Here is a 25,487-nt window from a genome sequence, read left to right on the forward strand (position 1 = left end):
TGGCTGTGTAATGCCCCAGCGACCTTTCAAAGTTTTGTTAATGACATTTCTAAAGACATACTGGACGTATATGTCATGGTCTATCTGGACGACATTCTGGTCTGTTCAGATTCCCTCGAGGAGCATCGTGAACAAGTAAAAGAGGTCCTTACTCGACTTCCGCAGAGTCATCTTTTTGCAAAGATTGAAAAATGTGAATTTGAGAAGGACGGAGTACGCCTCCTAGGTTTGGATATCTCGGGTCCAGGCATTGTCATTGACCAAAGTAAGGTTTTGGCTGTCCTCGACTGGCCTGTCCCGACTTCTCGCAAGGAGGTCCAGAGATTCCTAGGCTTCTCAAAATTTTATCGGAAATTCTTTTAAGATTTTCCAAACATAAGGTTTTCCAATGGAACGATAACGCCCAGCAGGCATTTCAGCATCTGAAGACACAATTTACCACCGCTCCTGTGTTGGCACATCCATGCCCTAACTTGCCTTACATGTTGGAAGTGGATGCTTAGCATCCAGCAAGCTGTTGGTGCCGTTCAGTCTCGAAGACAAAGTGAGAAGCAAATACTGCATCCTCCAGCCTTCTTCCCTAAGAAATTATCATCTTCCCAGTGCAATTACGATGTGGGGGACAGAGAGCTACTTGCGATTAAGTTAGCCCTGGAATTATATATACAGTATTTATCCTTATGCAACATATACACATTTTTTAATTGTTTTATTTGCTAAATTATAAGCTACTCATTTACAATTTTCTGTGATGTGGGTTGTACATATATTTCCCTTGGCAACATTTTGTGTATTAGTACAAAGGAGGAACAAGGCTAACTTCTTGGTTATCGTTCTTGCTAGTCTGATCAAATTTATAAAAGAAATTTACCTATGATACTATGTGAACTGGGTAAATGTTGTTTTTTTGATGTCATCATACTATATTAAGGAAACATTTTATTATTAGAAATTTTTTTTTTTTGCTAAAATCCCAGCTTTCCCCTCATTTTTTTTTTTGTTTTTTTTTTTTGTTTGGAGGTAACTACTCTGTCATTCACATTTTTCTGGGATGTGGCATGGATAATACACTACTTTTTGATTGTATGGGTGAACTCGTATGTTTAAATGTATAACTTACTGTAAACTATGTATGTATGTATGTCTATATACAAAGATGCACCTCCTTTTTGTACTACATGTCAAGGAGCCAAGCAACTTTAAAGTCTAAAGAATATCTACCTGTATAGACTAGTGCTTTTTGACTTCAACCATCTACCAAAACAGAAATGTAGGGTTGTTAAAACTCTGCAACACTGGGCTGATATGGTAAAAACAAAGTCTGAGTTTCAAAAAAAGCGCAGAGGGAAAGCAAAGAAAGAGGTTTGAGACTCAAAAGTGTTGAGTCAAAATGTGAATGTATTGATATGTATTAAATTCATACATAGTAAAATCATACATGTAAATAATCAACAAAAATAAAGCGTATAAAACAATTTGGGTTTGTCTTGCCTAGTTCTATTATGAGTCACAAGTAGGGCAGTTCACTAGACAGGGTACTACTAATACAAACAATAGGAAAGAGTGATAGATGGAAAAAATATAATATAGTTAACGTGTAAGTCCCCGACGCGTTTCGCCCAAATTGGGCTATCTCAGGGGTACATGACTCTATACGATTGGTGGTCTACCTATACAGGAAAGTTACAGGTTAATAACATTAGCAAATATCAGCAAATATAAATATAGATCAATATAGGCAACGATGGTTAAATTGCATCACTACTCTATATTCAGACATATACAAAGGATATGTAAATATATAATATATGATCAAGGTATAATTGGATAAAGAGCTAAAGAAAGTATGGACTAATATTTAGATCATACTTACAAATAGGAGAAGAGTCAGACCCAAATTTTGTGCTCAAAACAGTCCCCAGTGGTGATGCTGGTGAGCTGTAACATTGTAATTCACAATATATACTTCAGTATAATAAAACCAAAATATTATCAAGGAATAGTTAAGATGTTCAAAGATAAATATATGTACACCTAACGGAGGTCAGGATGGGGGGGGGGGGTGTTGGTTATGTGAGATGAATCCAATTACAGATGTTGCCAATGTGTGCACTCTTTAAAAGTCACTAGATGATAAAGTACATATAAGGAAATATTAGAGTGTGTACAAAAAAAATAAAAATAATGGAATAAAGGAAGTTGTAATGAATAGTGAATAGAATAATGAATGAATAAGGTTCGTCGCTTACCCGAAATTGTCATTTACAGATGGATGCCGTTGAATTTTTTTTATATATGTATATGTAGGTATTTAACCTAAAACATATAAGTAGTAATGTCAGGGACGGATACTTAATAGGGGTAAAGATAAATTATGAAGGGAGGATAAGATAACTTACCATGTGAGGTTAATCTAAAATGAGTTAGTTATAAAGGTGAATGTAAGTGTTCATCCAATGGTTTTATACAATTACAACATTGCAGGTGATAGTTGTATGTATAAGGATTGAATACCTATAGGGTGAGACAAAAAGATTATAGTAATTGGGTATTTATACTAAAGAAGTAGGGGTAGAGTAATAGTATATATAAAGATAAAATCTAAATAGGTTGCTTACCAGCAATTAGTAATTGTAAAAGACTTATAATGGTTGGGTATCCGTAAAAAATACAAACAAGTAAGAATAAAGTAAAGATAGTATAGGTTAATCAAAGTCTGAGGACAAAGATAACAATCTTACAAGTGTTTTGAAAGTGTATTGCTACTTATGCTGGTTTTGCTTAAAAAATTCACAAGGTCAACCAAACACACACAGAACCTTTGAACAAAGTAGGAAAACAGAACCCAGATATTTAATTAAAGTCATGCTGTATGTATTTCAAGGGTTAGAATAAAAAAAAAGAACTTAAAAAAGAAAATAAACTAACCTTGCATATCTGTGTTAGAAATTCGAAACATCATCATTAAATATATGGCTCAACATAACATAAAAAGGCAAACTGTTTTCAACTTGTCGATTCAGGACAACGTGAAATGATAGTACCTTAACCACTCGGCCGTTAAACCCGACCTTGGTTCGGGGTAAAAATACTTGCAAAAAGTGTTAAACCCGAACTTTTCTCAGGCGGGTAAACAAACATTATATTGCAATCCGATTGTCATACATTGTATGACAATCGGATTACAATTGAAAGAATATACTTACCCGGTCCCCTGAGCTCCTCCGGACACGTCTGTCCTCTTCTGTCTTCTCCCGGCGAGTGCAGTGATGATCTTCGGGGTTTCCTAGACATCAGTGAAACGCCCAGGTGGTTAAGGCTCCCCTTTCCCCAGCCTGGATATTTACCATGCCAGCTCACAGCTTCTGCTTTTTTACAGTACATGATTTTAGGTATGGTGAGGTTTTTATTTTCTTTCTTTTTTTTTTTTTTTTTAAGAAAGAGGGTTTATGTCAGTCTGTCTAACTGAAGCAACAATCAATCCCTAAACAATAGGGGCCTTAACATCATGAGCCATCTAATTTTTCTTATCTGTACAGACAAAACCTCATACCTTCAGGCCTTTAAATCATTAACAAATAGGACTATCATAAACTGCATGCATTTTTCATTATTCTACATTTACTGGCAGGTAAGTGTACTCTTCTTGCATCAGTGACCCTGCTATAGTGTCTTCCAACCATGTATTTTAAAATTGATGTAGCTCTTTAAATTGGCCGTACTTAAGGATTTTTTTTTTATGTTCTGTTTGATTCTAGATGAAAAATAAAAATTCTGTTCATAAAAATAAATGGTCAAATTTATGTTATATAATATATGTATATATTATTCTTTTTATTATAAATATATATATTTTTCTCTTCTCTTTCAGCTGATAAATACATCTGAAAATTTGAGCAAAAGTAGGAAAGTCCTACGATCCATATCTCGAAAGTAAGTTAAATAGCTGGTAAATCTGTACACCTCTCGTCACAATTCTGTAAAACGGATTTTTTTTTTTTTTTTTAAGATTAGTTCAGACACAACTGAAAATGAATGATATGAAATACTAATAATTTGTAAAGGAACAATATCATATGCATATTTGTAATTATAGAACTCTTTTCTGCCATAACGTTTGTTAGGCTTAGTCTACACGGACTGTTTCCCCAGCATTTAACCTGAGGCTTTTAAAGCCCATGTTTAAAATCCTCATGCATTTCAATGGGCTAATCTACACTAGGACGTTTCCTTCAGGCACGTTTTTGAGCCATATCTTAAACGTTGCTTGCAACGTTTAATAAATTAAAACGCAGGAAAACTAATTAAAATGCTTGAAAACGCTCCCATTGAACTCAATAGAGGCTTTTACAAGCGTTTTTAAGCTTTTTATGAAAGCTTCCATTGAAAACAATGGGGGCTTTTAAAAACGTTTTTAGCAGGTCTTTGGAATCTGGAAGCCCCCTAATAAGGAGACTCCCAGATCTTCACCACCCCACCCTGTGGAATGAGTACAGGGGTACAATCAGCGGAGCCCTGCTATGCTGACAGCTCCGCTCCCCTGATTGCTCCCGCAGCCTTAGAGGAGCTGTAGTATGTGCTACAGATACAGAACATGTGACAGCTCCTCTAGGGCTGCGGGAGTAATCAGGGGAGCGGAGCTGTCAGCATAGCAGAGCTCTGATTGGCTGAGGAAAGGGAAATCCTGATGATGCTTGAGTTGTCATCAGGGTTTCCTATTTCTCAGCCAATCTCAGAGCACTAGAAATGAATGGACACAAGTCTCCCCATGTCTAGTGCTGAATGGCTGGGAAAAGTAAAACCTCAGCCAATCACAGAGCACTAGAGGTGAATGGAGAGTCTTGTACTCATTTAACCCCTGGTGCCCGGGGATGCCACACTGTCAGGAGGAGTCCCATGGCTGTGCTCATGTCATGATTGCAGCCGTGGGAATCATCCTGTCATTGGGATAACCGTAAAGCTGCCGGAGATGCGCGGCTCCGGCCGCAAGCTTTTTCAGTTGCTGAATAGCGCGACGGCGTACGATTTCGGATCGCGAATACGAATGCGCGAGCGATCATCCGATTCTGCTTGATGAATCAGGGGCACTGTCTGGTATATAATGTATATTACATATAATGTGCCTGATTTATTAAAGCTCTTCAAGACTGGAAAAGATAGACTATCATGGGTGAAACTGGGCGATCCAGCAGATCTGGAATGGTTTTGGTCAAGGATTGAAATCATTTGCCAAACTATAGGATATTATTTTATTAAATTCATTCCAAGTTTGCTGGATCACCCAGATTCACATATGATAGTCTATTTTCTCTAGTGATCATTTTAAGTAGATATTCATACAATTTTGTATCAAATTGTTTCTGTTGGAATTTTTTTAATTAGTCTAGAGAATACTCTTTTGTTAACTCCTATTTGTATCTGTATTGGTTTGTTCTAAAAACTTATTGTGTTTAGTATAACCAATGTTTAGTGTACTTTCTTTTTTCTAAATCTGCAAAACTATTAAAAAAATATTGTTTTGTGAAAAGGCAAGTAAGAGTTCCCACTTATGAATTTAAAATGATTACCAATACCAATGTCTTTATCATCCATCCTAAGTAAGTTAGAGGTCTAAAAAGACTAAATATAGTGGATCAGATATAAGAGAGAATTGTGATCCAACACTTGTAACTGTTAATTTATCTACCATATAAATTAGATATTTCCAGTGCAGCTGGTCACTGCAAATTGTGACAATCTTGCCTATGCCCCATAGTAATATTCTCAAAGCTTGATAATGATTTAATAATATTAATTGTAATTATCACCCATAGATGTGCCTTGTATTGTAAAATATTAAATATGCCTAGAAATTAATTGAATTGACCTAGAAAATGTAAATAGTTGTGTTTGAGGATAAATTTGGTATATTTAGCATGCATGTTTTGGATTTACATTGCTTTGGTTTGTAAGGTCAAAATTCTGTTCTTGCAAGATCTATACAGACATCAAATAGATGTAAGATTTATACTGTTTCTAGTGACAGATGAACAAATGTGTGATGTACATGCACCGCTGTTCTGCTCTGTGGAAACACTTTCACCAAAAGAAATAGACTTTCACCAATAGAAACCTGTTGTAAAAAAAAAAAAAACCCAAACAATTAACAATGCAAACGCCAATGCAAGGCCACTGCTACTAGCACAGGTAGTTTGTACTCACTGCAAAGTCATCAGCAGACATAGTTCTGCAGGAATAGGGACCTGCATGGTGGTAGTGTGGCGGGGAAAGAAGAAGTGCATTTCCTTGAGTGCATCAAATTTACCTGGGTACTGACATAGGTCACATAAGATGCCCAGGCCACTATGAAAATAAAGATAACATAAGAGTTCATGTCTATGTTCCTGAACATGTTCATGTCCACACAGCACTTTTACTATCTATCTGCTACCTACTATCTTCAACAAAGAAAAATGGCCACTTTATTTTGGTTACTTCCTGTACTTACATAAATCGACGCGCATGGGTTAAAAATTTGTTATCCACAACTTCTGTAAATGCTTGTATAAACGCGTTATAAATGTGCTTTCTAGTGTTTTAAAATGCTTGTAAAAACACATAAAATGTGGTAGAAGCATTTATATCCGTTTTAAAAACAGTCAATGTAGACCCAGCCTAAACTGTCCCTTCCTCCCTAGTCTGTTAAACTCCTCATCTCCCTGCTCCTACACTCATCTGCTGTATTAGTTTCTACAATTCTGAATTTTCTTTCTCTCTGTCTTCTCTTTGGTGATATCTCACCCAACCAGATTTTCCACATCCTCTCTTCAACTTATTTCACCATTGTGAAAACCTTTCAACCTTGTAGAGAAAGTGTTAGATGGGGTATATTTGCTGCCCAGACAAAGGTATTACATGTTTGAAGGCTCCAGGAGATTGGATTATATTGTCTTGTCTGACTTTTCAGTTTGGTTTATGGAAAGCTGAATTGTTAGAGTCCTGGGGCTTGACCAGGAAAAAGAGTGGGAGGATTTCCTTGGTACACGGAACTCATGTTCAGGTTTTCACCTGTGGAGGTGGAGCAAAGGTGTGCTACTTAATCAGGCAGCATTATGCTGGCAGTAGTTCAGTGAGATCCTAAAGGAGGGAACAAAGTTCCTAAGTAAATAAATCTCGCCTATTGCGAGTTTGCTATATAAATATATATATATATACTAGCTTTACCTGACGTTGCCCGGGTATTTATTTATTCCAATCTTATATTATACAGGAAAAGGAATCAAATAAAGCTATAGTGCTAAAAAGGAACTATACTCAAAAACTAGTCCTTCAATTAATATTCTATTCCTAGCTACTTGCACTAAAATGTCAGTCTTCCCTGGTCGCACTGGCTGGGTCAGCTTGTATCGATGCAATATATATTGATTTCTGAAGTGTTTAGAAATGGCCAGCTTGTGACTGGCAAGTTTACGTTTTCTTCTTCTCCACCCCCTACCTCTGCACAAGCTCAGCAAGTGCAGACAGAGCAGTCGCACAGTGACCAAAAAAATCTGCATAATTAAGGCAGTGGGATCCAGTAGTCGGGTCGCATGCTCTTGTACTGTCTCTGAAGCTCTGGATGTAGTAGCCCTATCTCTTTTATCCTGTAGTTGGGCCTCATGCTGTTGTACTGTCTCTGAAGCTCTAGCTGAAGTAGCTCTCTTGCATAGTCTTCTATTCTGTCTCTCCTAAGTCTTTTATTCCTGTCCTTGGGATTCTCTTGTCTACAGTGTTTCATTTTTTTTGCCTTTGATTGCACTCGCCCAATTGCCTTACGTTTTCTTGAAGGCATTATTACAGGCCAGAAATTTGTAAAAGAGTCCAAAAAACAGTATGTAAAAATATAAGCAAAAGGCACACTGTCACTGAGCAATACATGCAAATATACCTCTGACATATACCACTGCGCTGTACAATGATCAGCGGTGCACTCACATGAGTCTGACTCATATGTCTAGCAAGTTTGGTTTAAATGTCTCAATGCGTTTCCGAGTGATGGTGGAACGTTGCAAGTTTGGTTCTAATCTCTCCAAGCATTTCCTATTGATCACATGCACACATCTATATATATAACACATACATACATATATACATCCAAATATAGCTCTGACATATAGCACAGTGCTGTATAAAGATCAGTGGTGCACTCACATGAGTCTGACTCTTATGTCTAGAAAGTTTGGTTTAAATGTCTCGATGCGTTTCCGAGTGATGGTGGAACATAGCAAGTTTGGTTGAAATATCTCCATGCGTTTCCTAGTATATATATATATATATATATATATATATATATATATATATATATATATTGTAGTAGAATAAAACACCTAATGCCAAATTCAGAAAGTATTTAACATCATGTACCTCAATTGCACTGGAAAAAAAGGATTAAAGGGTCTGGATAAGATGGTTAGTAATTGTGTTGCTGCAGGATTGCAGCTCTTTATTTGGGATCCAGGCCCGGGGTGTCCCGGAAGGTGAAGAGGCTGTGAAATACCTTTCTACATTGCGTGTGTGCGTTTGAAGCTAATCTCTCACATTTAGTACTTGGATGCAAGCAGTATTCTTAAAGAGACAGCATCCGTTAGGTATTTTCTTGTTTTTAGGGCTTGCTAGCATTGATAGTGCTATAAGAATGTGTTTGTTCTCTGGTGTTTGCTAATGATGTTTTGAGCCATGGAGTAGATGCTAAAAACCTTGTTGGAAACACTGCAGCTCTGCAGAGGTCACACCAGCAGGCTAATGCTGACCAACAGACTATTAACAGCCCAGTTGGCTAATACTAGAGCCCAGCTGTCTGTGTTGGCCTATGCTGAGGCAAGGAACTTGATCTATTCAGTGAATGAGAGGACACCTTAGGTTGTAGGTAGCAATGCTAAACACAAGTGGGTGCAAACCTCCCTGCAAAGAAGTGTCTCACCAGCCCTGAATGTTTTAGACTCAGCAGCTGAGTTGCAAAAACCTGTTTTGGCTGCAGTGCCTATGATTGTTTCCTGCAAGTTGAGGGAAGACTCTAAACTCTCTAAAACGACAAGAGAGTGTCTTTGCCAAAGGAAGACTGGTTATGGAAAAAAAATGTCCAAAATACACTAGACTGGAAAGGTGCAGAAGAGACCTGAGAGCCTCTCCAAGGCAAACACAGCGTGTTGGCAGCCAGTTGTGCCAAGAGATATACATATACATCACCAGTGGAGCGACAAGTGATGGTGGAATGGCTATGTCTTTCAGAGTTGGCTCCTTAGTCAAAGTCCGCATGAATTCAGAAGATCAAAGTTGCCTAAGCAGTGTAATGAGGATGCTTTGATGATTTTCTGCTTTCAATAATGCAATGAACACTGTGCAAAATGACTGTCATACACAAAATTAAGTTGCTGAAAGTTCCTTTAATTTCATTCAGTATGATGGACCTTCTTTTAATATAGTGCTTGTGAATTTGTTCAAAACTACAAGAGTTTGTAGCGGCTAGAAATGAAGGGAAGAGAGTTGCAGAGATATTTGCCATTAACAGACTGTACAGAGAAGCAATTCACTGATGGGTGACAAAAAGCTGGTTCACCAGAGAGTAAAAAGGGCATTGTCTGGTGCCTCCTCCTGGGATAGATCACTCCCAGTGAAGGGATTTGGGGAAGGAGGATACGTAGTGGAGTGAAACACCAGATGCCAAATTCAGGTGTATTTGGCATCATGTACCACAATTTACTGGAAAAGGGCATTAAAGGACCTGGATAAGTAATTGTGTTGCTCTCTCTGCAGTGATTGTGTTTGAAGCTAATCCCTCACATTACACACACATTGATCTGGTGACTTTAGGTTTTTTGATTTTCCCCAGCTGTACCTACCAAGTTCTCTCCTTTGCTTTTCTATTTATTTTCTTTACATTCTTTCCCATGGCTTGCCCACAGCTAACCTTAGTGACTTGCATTGCAATAGGTGACCTTTGCAACCCTCTTAGCAAATTTGCTCCTTTAAGTTAACAGACAACATATACAGCTCTGCATACCTTGCACGACATGCGCTAGTTCTCATCCTCTCCAAACTGTGTAACTTCACCTAATTTCCCCTTTCTGATCACAACTATCTTCATCCTCTGTACATCTGGCTCCCCTTTATCCCCCCATAACAGGGCAATGGCAGAGAAACCTATCTAAACCACACCCTGGTCACAAATTCCCTTGCTTCAGTAACTTCCAGTCTCTCTAAAATTTCATCTCTGAACCAAGCTGCCTCCGAATATGCATGTCTACTACATGCATGGTATTTTTTAAATGTTCTCATGTAAACTTTTCTTCTTGTACTTTGTTTAATAAGCTACCCTTAGGACCTGCATTTTTACTTAAATTCTTTTACATCAGTGCAGTTCTACCTAGCCTAATATAAGTAGAAGAGTAGGTAAAACCGTAACAGACCCCGCAAATAAAACTCCATATACTTTTTTCGAGAGAAAAAGTATTTATGGATATGGAAGACCTGGAATAAGCCACATTAATAATAATAAAAAAGGAAACATAAGAGAGGATATTTTTCAAATTACATGGTTCTCCTCACTAAAATATTGACCACCTTCTCCCATATCTACGTAATTTCTGTATACCAAATCCACAGCCTCTAATCATTAAGAAAACTACTTCTAAACAGTCTTGACCCCAGTTCACAAATGCAAGAAAACTACATTGAGGTAAATCATTTGATTTATTCAAAGAGCATTAACACTTGCACATGGTAATTAATTATTTGGAAGATTGTAAATGATTGGTTAATTAAACACGATGAATGCTTTTTGTTTTAAAAGTGTTTTGCATGTTAAATATTGGTTACATATAGCTCTGTGGATTACAGTCTTACCTACCTCATGAAACATTTTTTTTGAAACAGGACAGGACAGAAAGAATAGAGAAATTGTATTGCACAGAACTAATGCACTTTATAGAGGACATTGGGAAACCTTGTACAGTAAATTATTTGATTATGCTTAGAAAATCCCTTTATATGCCTATTGAATTTGCCCAAACCGTCCCCCCCCCTTCCCCCCTCTAGACCACCTTTTTTTGCCTATACAAGTTAGGGATTTGGGTGCTAGATACAGGGACCTGCCCCCCTCACCTTGAAGGGTACATCATTTAGTAGTCCTTTAGTCACCTTCCTGCTGGAATACCCAGTGTGGACTCCAGTATGTAAGTTGCACAATGGGAGAGTTATCTACACAGTTAAGAAACACGTTTATTTTAATAAAATGGGTTCTGAAAAGCACAATATGTCAAGGCATTTTTACAGTATCATGAAAAATATTACACTGGAAATAGATCACCCTACTAAACAAGATTTTTCACGCTTCTCATGCCTGATCATGACCCCTATTCACTACATTTTCATCTCCCTTTCCAAAGCATGTTGTTGGTCACTTAATGACTCTCTCCAAAGTAATCCCACTGCGCATTAATGTATTCAAGATAATCTTTCAGATTACTTCAAATTTAATCAGTCTTCTGAGGTCTCACCAGAGACGCTGTGGAATGCTCATAAAGTGGTAGGCTCACACAAAATGGTTTATCAAGCTGATAAGCAATGCAACAAGAAACTAAAAGCTCTTATGCAACCTTTCGATAATTAGGACTCATAAGACCGTTGTTCAGCTTCTTTAGATGAGAAACAGCTGTGTGAATAGAAATAAACCCCATACGTTATTGGACATGGATTACACTATTCAAACCTTTTCATCTAAAAACCCATGGTTCACTCTTCAGAAGTGACATTTCACTGTTTTCATATGGAAGGCTTTCTAACATTTTTCCCTACCATCCATTCCGTTATCTCTTGTTGGACAACTTGGAATCCCGTATTACCCCATTCAGAGCTCCATCTTGCTAGAAAATCCCTTAAACACAATAAATATCTGGGACAAGATGGCTTTGCAGCTTTATACTATAAAAAGCACATACACATTTCAATTTCTGCTTTCTCAATTTTTGCTTTGAGTGTATAATTACATACTTCAAAGAGGCAACTTCTGTATGGTCAGAATATAGACCAATTTCATTACTTAACCTAGATGCCAAGTTTCTAGCTTCTATTAGCAAACTGACTTAAAGGTTTAGGTGTCCTCATCTTGGCTGATCAAGTAGGCTTTTAACCAAAGAGGCATGCTGGTGATATCTGTCAGGTGTTATATCACTTAGAACGATGGGGCTTTGGCTTGCACTTTTGAATGTTGGTATCCACATTATATGCCTCCCCAAAAGCTTTAATTCAATGTTTAGGCTTCTGTTCTCTGTATTCTTCTATAGGTAGAGGAACATTGCATACTTTCACCATTTTTGTTTGTGCTAGCTATAGATCCTTTGGCTTTAGCGTTAAGGAATCATCCTGATAATGTTCCATTATTCCCATCTCAGCCATTTGTTTTTGGGCCCAACTTACTTTTGTTCTTAAATGAACCTCATGAAACTTAATAGCCACAAATAAAAAACTCTGAATATATTTCTACTCCCTCACATGTTGACCACTATACATATAGCTTTACTACGTACAAACTTGTACTTTTTGTTACATTGGAGTCTACATAATTAGCTTTTACAACCCTTTGTTCTCTCCCAACATTCCAGCTTTGATGCCTCACTTGAGAGTACTATTGAAATCTTGAAAACAATATCAAATATCCTGGTTGAGTCAAATCACTTCTGTAAAAATGACTTGGCATCCCAAGTGTCTTTACCTACTGCAGTTTTTTGGGAAGCGAGAACATTTCTAGGATGTTTCAGTTCCAGCCAAGGCACAGATGGGGCTTTTAATACACATATAGCCAACAGTGTTCTCCCCAGAAATTTTTTTCAGCCGGGTGGTAGGAAGCTGTAGCCGGGTGGTAAAAAAGGGGGTGTGGCAAAACACGGCAAATTTAGTGCTCCCAGTTGTTTATGTCATGGGTATCCAGTAACCTCTTATTGTTTCAGTGTTAATGATGCTGTAGTAATGAGATTGTAAGGGGAGAATGTGCCCGACACTTACACCTATATTTTCAGTTTTGTAACCCCCACCCTCAGAGAAATTGGTGTACAAAGAAGAGAAGCAGACAGTAGTTTCATAGGTATAGATTTGTGACAGGTAGGTATATATTTAGGGGCCCCACCCCAGTGCTCCTTGCTATGTTAGTGGCTCCAGGGTCCACAATTTGCATTTTCAATTTAGGACTCCTAGTTGTACTTTCTTCTGAAACAGCAAAACCAAAGTTCAATTTTCATAACTTTTTACATTTGTGACCCCCATATCTTGAAATTCTTTACAGCTGGGGGGCTGAAATTGTAATAACTAATATCTATGAGGGTCCACTGTACACCCTGAAAATTACAGGTCATTGTGACATACATATTAGGAGATATGGAGGTTTGTACACAGAGAGCTGGGAGGATGCAGAACGGAATGCAGAGCTAGAGATGGATACATTTCCCAGGCAGAGCTCGTGCTATGAGATGGGGGCGGGGCTGCCTGTGTCTCCTTCACATGAAGGCTGAGCTGTGTGCTCGACGGCAGCAATCATTTGAATTGATGACACAGAGCACGGAGCAGCTTCACTGAGATCTGTGTATCCAAGGATGAGAGCTGCCGAGAGCTGGGCGGGGTATTCAAAGTAGCCGGGCGGAGCAACCGGCTAAAAACCTCTGGGGAGAACTATGGCCAATTATTGTCTTTCAGCACAACTAACCCTATTCACTGCCGAACACATTTTAACAAAACCTCTGTTATGGGTTTCCTAAGAGGTTCACGTGTGATTTTTATACACACACACAAGTATCAGTTTATCTGGGGGGCAGCATTTGGCATGCCATTGTTAGTTAAACCTGTTTGTAGTGCAGATATGGCAGTTCATCATTGTTTGTCATTTGGAAATGATAGCATCAGCTAGTGACTATTGTTTAGAAGAAAACACAGCAACAAACAGGTTTTGGCCAACAGATTGATCTTTTAACATGGCTGACAAATGACCATTAAAGTGCAAGACTGTTATTTAGAGTTTTCAGTCAGAACTGCTTTCCTGATAGACTGTAATGTTAAATTTCAGTGGGAACATTTATGAATCAACTGAGAGTGGCCACACATTTTGCTGGTAAAAGGTTTCCATCTGAGAGGGACTCAAGAAGAACACAGCCAGAAGAATCTACAGGAAACTGGAAAGGACCCTTCTTGGCTGTCATGGGACCACTGTAAAGCTTTAACAGACAAAGACTCAAAATCAATTACCCAGAGCCCTGTTTGCCGAGGAAATCATGAAAAGCTCCTATTGAAGCTATGCAGCTTTTAGTGTGTCCTTTATCAGGGTTGAACGGCGGGTACATATGTGTGTATGTATGCATAGTTTTGATCTCTGTTTGTTTTGTGTCTTCCTGTAACTCTGAATAATTTGTTTACGCACCATTTATTGTTTAGTAAAATCATAACAATACAAAACAAGCTATGTTCCTTGGTTGGACTTTACTGCAACAACTAGACTAACAGCTATACAAGTATATAGCAAAAGATTTTGCTACCAAGGAAAACATAAATTTAAGCCCCCCCCCTCCAGTCCGCAGGGTCTTTGACTCCCTTCAAGCAGATCTGCCTGTGTGAGCCTCAAGCAAAGGGTATAATATTGAATGATTACACAGGTCAACAACAATTTAGTTTTGATAATCATCAGAAACCACAGCAAGCTTTTCTAAATCAGTTTTTCTAGCAGATTTCAGATCTGTTTTCAGTTTTTTTTCCTAACACATACAGTTCCTTATTTATGATCCCGTAGATCAGCTGTCCCACAGGCATAGGAAACAGCAATATTTTGTGAATCCTCCTTGCATTCCCATCAGCAAGCCAATGACCTTTAGATCCCTACAGATGTTCCACTGGTATGTTTTATACTGGATTACTTCAGGTAGTAACTTCTTGTTGTCATAGGACTCCTTTGGGTTGACGGAATGGTAAATCGGTAAAATTGGTTTGGAATTACCATTATGCAGTAAGAGTGCTTTCAAGTTTCTTTTCGAGGAATCAATGAAAATACACCATTCAGATGGAAAATACTCATGTGAAATACTGTTAAAGAGTGCACTTATATCATGACAGCACAGTGAGCCATCGCTAGTAAAGAACGTTGTCAAGTTATGATTTTGTTTTCTGTAGTGAGTTACAGTTACACTCTTTGCAAGCAAGTGCTTCTGTTTAGGCCATGAAGCAAGAGATTCTGCTTTGTCTTTGGAGACTGACAATGAATCATCATGGGGGACAGGCCTAATTGCAGAATCGAGGCTGGAATATACAATTTTGTGCTTGGTTTTACCTGAGAATCCAGTTTTGTTGACGCGGCAAAAATAGCAGTCGATTAGATGGTCTTGCGGTTTTCTCCACACCATCGGGATTGCAAATGTCATTGATGCTTTACGCCGATTTAACCAGTTACGCAGTCCATTGGAACAACTGGTACAGATGAGATGTGGAGCCCAAGATTTATCCTGGTCACCAAGTGGACAGCCGAAATATAATTTGTATATCTTTTAAAGTTCTGTGGTAATTTGGTGACCATGTGCTTTCATCGTGAATGAACCACACACGTAACAGAAACTGTCTGGATCATTAAGGCAATTCCTAGGCATGATGACAAATGAAATCAATCGCAGTTACTGCCGTCTCTAACCTTAAAAAAGAAAACTGTCGGTAAAAGTTTTAATATGTTAAGGCTATTTATAACAAATTTCACACAATATATAATTAGCTGCATCACAAAAACTAGACGTGCTGGAGAAATTCTGAACACAGATTTGAAATCCGCATTAAAAATATATCTAAAAATATATATATATATATATAACCCACATACAATTATATCTGATGAAAATGACATATTGACCTGTGTGATTTTTTAATAGGTAAGCCCTCGATCCCTGTGTGTGGTGCTTTAAGAATAACATTGGCTCTGTACTCAATTCTGAGAACTAGTCACAATTTCCTTAGCAGTTTAATCAAGCTAAAAGTTACTGCTGAGATGGTATATACTTTCTTAGTAATTTTAGAAATTTACTTCAAGCTCCTCAGGGAGGTGTTTTAGAGGTTACCCATTGGAATGGGCCCCTGTTACTTATCTAGTGGAAATTACCTACAATTAGGAGATTTTGGATAAATGTATATGAATTGGCATATACAATCATAGGCCACTCCCAAACATCCAGCAGACACCCTTCTCAACCCCAAACCTCCCAGTGTATGTATTCACACTTAGCTGGGTGAAGTTCATTCCGGCAGTCAACTAGCGAGTGTTAGGACAGTGGAGCACGCAGTTGTGATGCATCTTTGTCCCTAGGGGGAGTTGAAGACATTAAGAAGACCCTCTCTTATCAAAGGACGGAATGAGTGCCACATTATAATCACTGCACAATGCAAGAGTTCCCTCACCATGGGTATCAACCATTTGCAATTATTGTCTTAAGAAGTCTAGTTGATTAGAATTTGGTGCATAATCCCTGGAATGACAGCATGTCAGCTTCCCTGGCGGCTCTGAGCAGTGTATCCTTTGTGCTATAGTAATGTAATGCCCTGTGGATGCCATCAAATTCCAGACGTTCCATTGGGATGTTGGGTACTAGCTCCTGAAACAGGGCTGTCACAATGGATTGTAGGCCAGTGACAGATTCTGGAATACCCCAAATGCGAATATTGGAACCTTGTGCCCTATTTTCAGCCTCTTCCAGCTGATAATGTAAGGACTGGATTTTGGTCTTTAAAGCATCAATTTCTTCCTCGTTGCCCTCTAGAACAGTAGCAACATCACCTTCAAGTTGTAATGTATGGTAAACCCAGCTCCTTAAATGTCTTGGAGAAGTGCTGCTTTAGCTGCCTTGAGGTGGCATCCAGGGCATTGTGTTGCATGTTCTGAATAGCCCCCAACAGAGCTGTCTGGTCAACCAGCAGAAGTTATCTTTGCAGGTGACCCCCTGCAAAGGCAGGCTGGGGGGTTTGCAGGACTGCAGGCACGTCCTGTGAGAGATCCCGGGCTGCCTTATGTGATTCTTGAGTGGCCACGTGAGAAATGGCGGCCATCTTGGCTTCTGCAGCCTTGGAGAGGGCTTTTTTTTGGATGGTTACCCCATCCGGCGCTTGGTTCTCCTGACCAATCCTAGCATTACTGGATGTGGGGAGAGGTAAGGATTCCTTTGCTGTGTAGAGTAAGAGCAGATCGCGCCCAGGTCTGTGTGATGCCACTCTGATTCCCACCCATGCTGCTCAGTGGAGCTATCACACATCCTGTGCCTATGTGGTAGAATGCAAATCAAGTGCAAAACACATTTTACTAGCCCATGGGCAGTAAGGCCTATAAAGCCATACCCAGGAGTAAAAACAAACATAGCAACAAAAGACAGATTAGAATTTTCCTCAACTGTAAAGGCCAAATTCAGGGATAAAAACAAGCCACAGAACCAGTACTCATTAATGCCAACCACTGGAAAAAAAGCAGGCTCAGGACTAAAAGCCCCAGTTGGTGATGTCTCAAGAAGAAAGTTGACGTCTCTGGGGTACATAATAAAAAAGGCGTTAGAACAGAAAATGGTGAATCAGATTCAAGTTGTAACAAGGGTGGAATATAAAAGGGAATATAAAAGTCTTGTAAGTTCGCGAATAGCAGTCAGTAAGGGAGGTGTTGGTGGCAGTCAACAGGTAACAGAAGCAATTAGGCCCGCATTTGTGGAAGGGACCTTGCTGCAGGAACTTGGTGCAGGTTGCGTAGAAGGTAAAGCATCACTCTAGCCATCTACTACAGTGCTCCAAGGTGTAGAACTGTCCCCATCTTAGATTGGGGGAAGCATCCAGCCAGTCATCTGCTTGTTATCTGGTAAGTGCCCTAGCTTTGCTTCTTTCCTTGACCTCTACTCTAGGAAGGCAAGTATCTATTATTAATGCTGCAACCAGACTCATCCATCCTTCCCACTGATCTTCTTCTGATGCATCTCTTTGTAGTTCTGTTCATTGGCTTCAATTTCACCTTAGAATCAAATTCAAGCTTCTGTGCTTTGCCTTCAAATCCCTCCACAGTTTACACAACTAATATTTGAGAATAGTTGTGAAACTGCATGCAAAAGATCACAGCAACTAGAAAGAAGTATTAGGGTAAATGCAGTAGGCAGTAAATTGTAAAAATTAGTATGTATAAAAATATAGTATGTATGTGATGTATATATTAAACATTTCAAAGTAAACCTTACAAACCAAACAGAAAAAATTAGCAATCACATTAAAAATGAGGATGTAACATTGATTTCATGAACATAACACAAAACTATTTTCCTTAATTTGAAGTATATTTGAAAAAATAATTTTTATATTAGATAATGTATATCTGTATAGATTATACAGATATACAAATCCAAAAAGAGTATCAAAGCAAATAACAAATATAACAGGCAAAACAAAACAGACAAGTTAGTGCAAATTCTTAAAGAGGGAAAAAAAACAAAATGTTAACTAGCAATTAATTACAGGAAGCAAGATAACTAGCCTAAATGTGTATTAAACCATAACCAGGGGATCATAATCTATATGCATTACATGTTGTTGTCTGTTCAAAGGTGTGCGCAGTTCTTTTTCTGGTATATAGTGGAGTAATAACATAGTCTCTTCTAGTCCTAGTCCATCTGAAAGACAGTGTTTAACTATAGAAAAAGAGGCCAAGGGTAGGGGGGGACATACCCTATCCACTTGAAAGAAAATGCATTTTTAGATCAGACTGAAGCGGTGTGTTTGTATTAGAATTTAGCTCTCAGTACTTTTACCTAAAGTAGGTTTTTGTCCCAAGGCAATTGATATTAACATGTTTAATTTGTAGATTTTCATTCATAGCTTTTTATTTACAAATTCATCTTGTAGAACCCTTTTGTACACTATAAAAAAGAGGACTTTGAAATCACATATCAGAGCTTGATGACAGAAAAATTCAGTGTGAAACATTGAAAACTTTTGATATACATTGGGTTATTCATTGGGAACAAAATAATGTAAAAATGTTAAAACCAACATCTTTAACCCTCTTAAGACCTGTATTCCAAATCTCACTGAAAATAACGTGAAATTGCAGAATGATCAAACCTGCCTGACTTTCATAACATCTTTTATGTGGCATAGTATAGTGCAGAGGTCGCTAACCGGTGGTTCGTGGACCGAGAAAATTTTGGTGGTCCACTGAAATATTTGTACATTATTTGCAATTTTTATGTTTTTTAATATTAAAACAAAAATAATATTCTAATAAATTCTCATTGTGCATGAAAATTTTTGCCTTTATATTGCACTAAATTCACAAACTGTTCTAGAGACGTAAAAACAAGGGAAGTGCAGCGTGACCTCAGTGTAGTCTTAGGTTGTATGAGGCAACCATGGCCGAGCCGTATGCTTCAGTATTGTTTCAACCATTACAACAATCACCCTGCTCTGCAAATACTGATTCTCATCTGTTTTATTTTTATTATTTCTCGGATGCTCTTTTAGGTAAGTATGATCTTAACTGTGTATTTTCTTTAACTGTTATATTTAATGGCATCAAATAGTTTGACTGATAACTATTATTTCTTGTTTAGTCTTAGATTCGAATATAATAAATCCATAATGAGTGAGTGAGTGAACAAATATTTTGCATTTATTTAGTAATACCAAAGATAATGCAACTGTCACACTTACATGTTCCTCACTAAAGCACAGGCATCTCCCCCCTGCGCATGAGGGCTATTCTGATACTGAGCGTGCCTCTGTTTCCAAGCTTTATCAACTCCATCCATGCCACTGGCCAATCAGAAAATAGCCTCTTAACCATCCCTGTGTCACGGTCCCTTCTATGACTGAAGTTTGAGGATCTGTCAGACAAGCTGCATGTGAGGTTATCTGACAGTCTTTGTTTTTACTTGTTTCTGTGTTGTTGTTTGTAATGACCACTCCCCTTGTATCAGCTGCAGCTGGTGGTCATTACTGCTCCTCCATTTAGTCTGGTCTCACACTTCATGCTATGCAGTTGATATTCACTGCTGGGATGTGAAGAGCTGGTGTGTTGTGGCATCCTGAGTTCCTGCTTATATATCTGCTATTATGTGAGGGGGGTGTATAATCTGGTAAGAATCAAAGAAGGGGATGAATGGAAGACAGCCTTCAATACCCCTGAGGGTCATTTTGAGAATATGGTCATGCCTTTTGGGTTAACCAATGCTCCTGCGGTTTTTCAACATTTTATTAATGACATCTTTCATCATCTGGTGGGCAGGTTTGTTGTGGTGTATCTGGATGATATTCTAAATTATTCTCCAGACATGGTGACTCATCAGGATCACGTGAAGCAAGTGTTACAGATCCTGAGAGAGAATAAATTGTATGCAAAGATGGAGAAATCTGTTTTTGCTGTTCCGGAGGTGCAGTTCCTGGGTTACCTAATCTCATCTTCAGGTTTTCGTATGGATCCTGAAAAAGTCCGTGCGGTGTTAGACTGGGATCGACCCAAAAATCTGAAAGCACTTATGCGATTTTTGAGGTTCACCAATTACTACCGTAAATTTATTTTTAATTACTTGACTGTGGTTAAACCTTTAACAGACATGACGAGGAAAGGCTCAGATTTCTCAGTCTGGTCAGATGTGGCATTACAAGCCTTTTCAACTGTTAAAGAGTGTTTCGCTTCTGCTCCTATGCTGGTGCAACCAGATGTGTCACAACCATTTATCGTGGAAGTTGACGCATCTAAAGTAGGGGTAGGAGCAGTCTTATCGCAGGGTCCCTCACCTAGTAAATGGCGCCCATGTGCTTTCTTCTCTAAAAAAAAACTCTCTAATGCGGAGAAAAATTATGATGTAGGTAATAGAGAGTTGCTAGCCATTAAGTTGGCTTTTGAGGAATGGCGTCATTGGTTGGAAGGAGCGATCCATCCTATTACGGTAATTACTGATCACAAAAATCTGGCTTATTTGGAGTCGGCTAAACGTCTGAACCCAAGACAGGCCAGATGGTCGTTGTTTTTTACCAGGTTCAATTTCATTGTCACCTATCGCCCTGGGGTTAAGAACGTCAAGGCAGACGCTTTGTCGCGTAGCTTTCCTGGGGGGGTGATTCGGAAGATCCTGGTCTGATATTGTCAGAGGGGGTAGTAATATCTGCCCTCTATCCCGATCTTGAGGCAGAGGTATTGGAGGCCCTGGAAAATGCACCAGATTCTTGCCCTTCGGGGAAATTGTTTGTTCCTTATGAATTATGACATAAGGTGTTCGAGAAACACCACTGTACAGTCCTTACAGGACACCCTGGGAACAAATCCACGGTCGATCTCATCTCTCGTAGATTCTGGTGTCCGGGGTTGCGTAAATGTGTTGAGGGCTATGTGTCAGCATGTAGTACTTGTGCTCGTGCCAAGGTGACACATACTCGGCCTTCTGGATCCCTACTTCTGTTGTCAATCCCATCCCGACGTTGGACTCATTTATCGATGGATTTTATCACTGATTTGCCGAATTCCCAAGGAAAAACCGTGATTCTGGTGATTGTTGATCGCTTCAGTAAGATGTCACACTTTATTGCATTGGCAAGGCCACCTAATGCTAAAACCCTCGCACAAGTGTTTGTCGATAACATTGTGAAGGTACACAGTTATTTCCACGGATGTGGTGTCTGATAGGGGGCTCAATTTGTTTCCAGATTCTGGAAGGTGTTCTGCACTCGTCTGGGGATACAATTGTCCTTCTCTTCGGCCTTTCATCCTCAGTCGAATGGACACACTGAACGCACTAACCAGAATCTGGAGACTTATTTGAGATGTTTTGTCTCCGAGAATCAGGAGGAGTGCTCTTCATTTTTGTCTTTGGCCGAGTTTGCCATAAATAACCTATATCGTCCGTCGATGGAAAGGCTCTGTCGGAATCCATACACTTCATCACGGAACCTGTAAAAGTACAGGTGGGAACACTTCATACTGAAGAAATTGCGTTACTGGTTCTGTCTGGTCTGTCACATCCTCTCCTCTTGGGACTTCCATGGCTACGTGTTCATGAACCTGTCCTTGACTGGAGGTCCGGAGAGGTGCTGCGTTGGGGACCATCCTGTCATGAAAAATGTCTCCTTTCTGTCCCACCTTCTCGGTCAACGCAGGTACCACCCAATCTCCAGGGTCTGCCAGCGGCCTATCATGCTTACATGGATGTCTTTGATGAAAAGAAAGCTGAAACACTACCCCCTCACAGGCCGCATGACTGTCCAATTGACTTGGTCCCGGGCTCCTCGCCTCCTCGTGGGCGCATCTATCCCCTTTCACCTGCAGAAACTCAAGCCATGTCCAAGTATATCAAAGAGAACCTTGACAAAGGATTTATCCGCAAATCTTCCTCTCCGGCTGGTGCGGGTTTTTTCTTTGTGAAAAAGAAAGATGGCTCCCTACGTCCATGTATCGACTACAGGGGTCTTAACAAGATAACAGTAAAAAATAAGTACCCGCTTCCCTTAATCCCTGAGTTGTTTGATCGCCTTAGGAGAGCTAAAGTTTTTTCCAAATTAGACCTACGTGGGGCCTACAATCTGATTAGGATTCGCCAAGGGGATGAGTGGAAGACTGCCTTCAATACCCGTGACGGTCACTATGAATACCTGGTAATGCCCTTTGGACTATGCAACGCTCCTGCAGTATTCCAGGAGTTTGTTAAGGACATCTTCAGAGACTTGCTATATTCCTGTTTGGTAGTGTGATGATATTCTTGTTTTTTCTCCAGACCTGGCCACTCACCGGAAGCAGGTTTGTTTGGTCCTTCAAAGATTAAGGCAAAATCGTCTGTACATCAAGTTTGAAAAATGTTCCTTTGAGAAATCCTCTATTCCAATCCTAGGATATATAATATCCGACACTGGTCTGCAGATGGATGCTGAGAAGCTGTCAGCAATCTTAAAGTGGCCCCGTCCGTCAGGTTTAAAAGCAATCCAGCCGTTCCTGGGATTCGCCAACTACTATCGCCAGTTCATACCGCACTTCTCGTCCTTGACTGCTCCCATTTCCGACCCGTATGGGAGCCAACCCTAAGAATTGGACAGCAGAGGCTGAATCAGCCTTCCAAACTTTGAAAAAGGCCTTCTCTGCGGCTCCGGTTCTCCATCGCCCTGATGCTAACAAGCAATTCTTCTTGGGGGTGGATGCATCGTCTCTTGGAGCGGGGGCGGTGCTTTCACAAAAATCTTCTTCTGGCAAGATGGTGCCCTGTGGCTTCTTCTCCAGGGCCTTTTCTGCTCCTGAGCGTAACTACTCAATTGGAGACAGGGAGTTATTGGCCATAAAAATGGCACTAGAGGAATGGCGTTACCTTCTCGAGGGGCATCTCATCCGGTGGTGATCTACACCGACTGACACTATTTCCGTGCCGCAGAGAAGAATATCAAAGCAGATGCTCTCTCAAGGTCCTTTGATGCTTCTGATCAAGAGGAGGAACCTCAACACATCATTGATCCCACAAAAATTGCTGTATGCCCTGGTAAGTTTTCTGAGATTTCACCCGGAAAGACTTTTGTTGCACGGAACCTCAGGAAGCGAATTCTAGTCTGGGGTCATTCCTCAAAGATTGAAAAAAAACGAAAAACTTTAAAGCTTATTTCCCAACGTTACTGGTGGCCAACCATGCGGCAAGACATCTGTCCGTCATGCACACAGTATAAAACCTCCAAGCAATGTCCTGCAGGCCTTTTGCTTCCTCTGCCCGTTCCTGAGGCTCCTTGGCAACAGATAGCCATGGATTTTATTACTGATTACTCAACTACTTTTGGTGTTTTGTTGTTCTTTGGTTGTTACTAGGCCTCAGGGAGACACTGGTTCTCAAGCCCAGTCACTACTCCTAGGGCTATTTAAGGCTACCAGGGCCTAGGTTCCTGTGTATGAGTATTCCCACCATCAGGGGATATTCATACTGTAAGGAGTTAGAGCTGGGTTAGGGTGTCTGTAAGGGGTGACCATTCCCTTTTCCCTAGCCATTGGATGCCTAGTCCCTTGTATTTACCTTTCTGTTTCCCTCCCCTCCCTGTTATCCGTGACACAAATATGCCAAAGTGGTATGGAAAAACGTCCAGTCCAACCGATCGAATGCTTTCTCTGCATCTGTGGGGAGGAGCATCAGGGGGACTCTGTGGTTATGTCCGTAGTCAATGACATCCAATGTGCGTATCGTGTTGTCCCTGGCTTCCCTTAGCTGGAGGAATCTGCTTTGGTCGGGGAGGATGAGGTCATTCAGTACTGGGGCCAGTCTATGTGCTAATATTCCGGCGAAAAGCTTCAAATCGCTGTTAAGTAGGGATATTGGTCTATAGCTCGAGCAGCTTTTTCTGGTTTGAGTATGACCAAGATGTGGGCTGCTAATGTGTCTTGGGGGAGGTCGTGGCCATTGGAAAGCGCATTTAGTGCTGTGACCATGTGTGGGCCAAGGAAGCCACTCAGCGTATTGCTGCCTGTAGCTCAAGCAATGTGATTGGTTTATCTATGATTTCGGGTGACAGTGTCGGCAAGTCGGAGGCACTGAGGTACTCTTGAATTTTGGGCAATCGCTCTGGGGGAGCTGCACCTCCAGGGTCCGTTCGCAATTATAGAGTTGCCGGTAGTATTCTTCAAAGGTCTGAGCTATGTCGGATGTGTAGCGTATGCTATTGTACCCATGGGTGTTCTGACACTGGGAATATACATGGCCGATCTCTTGGACTTAAGTGCTCGTGCCAGCTCCCTTCCACAGTGATTGGCATGTTCGTAATGGAACCGTTTACATCTGAGTAGTTGTGCCTTAGCCTTTTCCCTATAGAGAGCGTTGATTTGAGTATGAGTGGAATGTAGTTGGGGTTCCAGGTCGGCCGTTGGGGGCCTTTTGTGAATCATCTCTAGGCTGTGAAGCTTTTGCAATAATGTTTCTAGTCTTTCCTTGTTTAGTCTATTAGGTCTGCTGCCCTACCAACAACCCTCTAATGTAGCACTTGAAGCGGGTTATCTGTAGACGCTGCATTACTGGCAAAAAAGAAGTTCTTCCTCAACCTTTTCAAGCAGTCCTGGGGCTTCGAGCAGTGTCTCACTAAGTTTCTATGGACTAGGTTTAACAGCCTGGAGTCTCCCCAGGCTGTTAAACCTAGCCAGCCCAGCCTGGAGTCTCCTCGAGACCTCTATTGTAGCTGGGGTGTGGTCAGAGAATGTTATGGAGCCAATATCCGAGTGAAGAATCTGCGGGATGGCATCATGGGACACCAGGAAGAAGTCAAGCCTGGAATAGGTGGTATGCACCAAGGAGTAAAACGTATAGTCACTAGCTCCAGGGTGGTGAATACGCCAAATATCCACTAATTGGTTGTCATGCAGCAGGGATTTCAGCCGTTTATGGTAGGAGAAGGGTAAATGTGAGCGCCCTCTGGACACATCTAAGGACAGATTGAGAGTTAGATTAAAATCTCAACCAACTATAATGGTACCTTTGGCTACCTCAATA

The 25,487-nt window shown here is 40.1% G+C and overlaps 1 protein-coding gene across 3 annotated transcripts in view; it reads left to right on the top strand.

Annotated features, from left to right (window-relative positions):
• The window catches only part of VTI1B (vesicle transport through interaction with t-SNAREs 1B), a 121,091-nt gene that overhangs the window by 86,450 nt on the left and 9,154 nt on the right, over nt 1–25,487 (top strand). For 2 of the 3 annotated variants that reach the window (XM_072429074.1, XM_072429072.1), the window contains one exon: nt 3,872–3,933. The exons of the other annotated variant lie outside the window; for it this stretch is intronic. In XM_072429074.1, coding sequence (XP_072285175.1) covers nt 3,872–3,888 — 17 coding nt within the window. In that variant the 3' untranslated portion in view covers nt 3,889–3,933. The remainder of the gene's footprint in view (nt 1–3,871; nt 3,934–25,487) is intronic. 3 annotated transcript variants of the gene reach the window in all.

Source organism: Pyxicephalus adspersus, chromosome 12 (assembly GCF_032062135.1).
Source record: "Pyxicephalus adspersus chromosome 12, UCB_Pads_2.0, whole genome shotgun sequence".
Taxonomy (NCBI): Eukaryota; Metazoa; Chordata; class Amphibia; order Anura; family Pyxicephalidae; genus Pyxicephalus; species Pyxicephalus adspersus.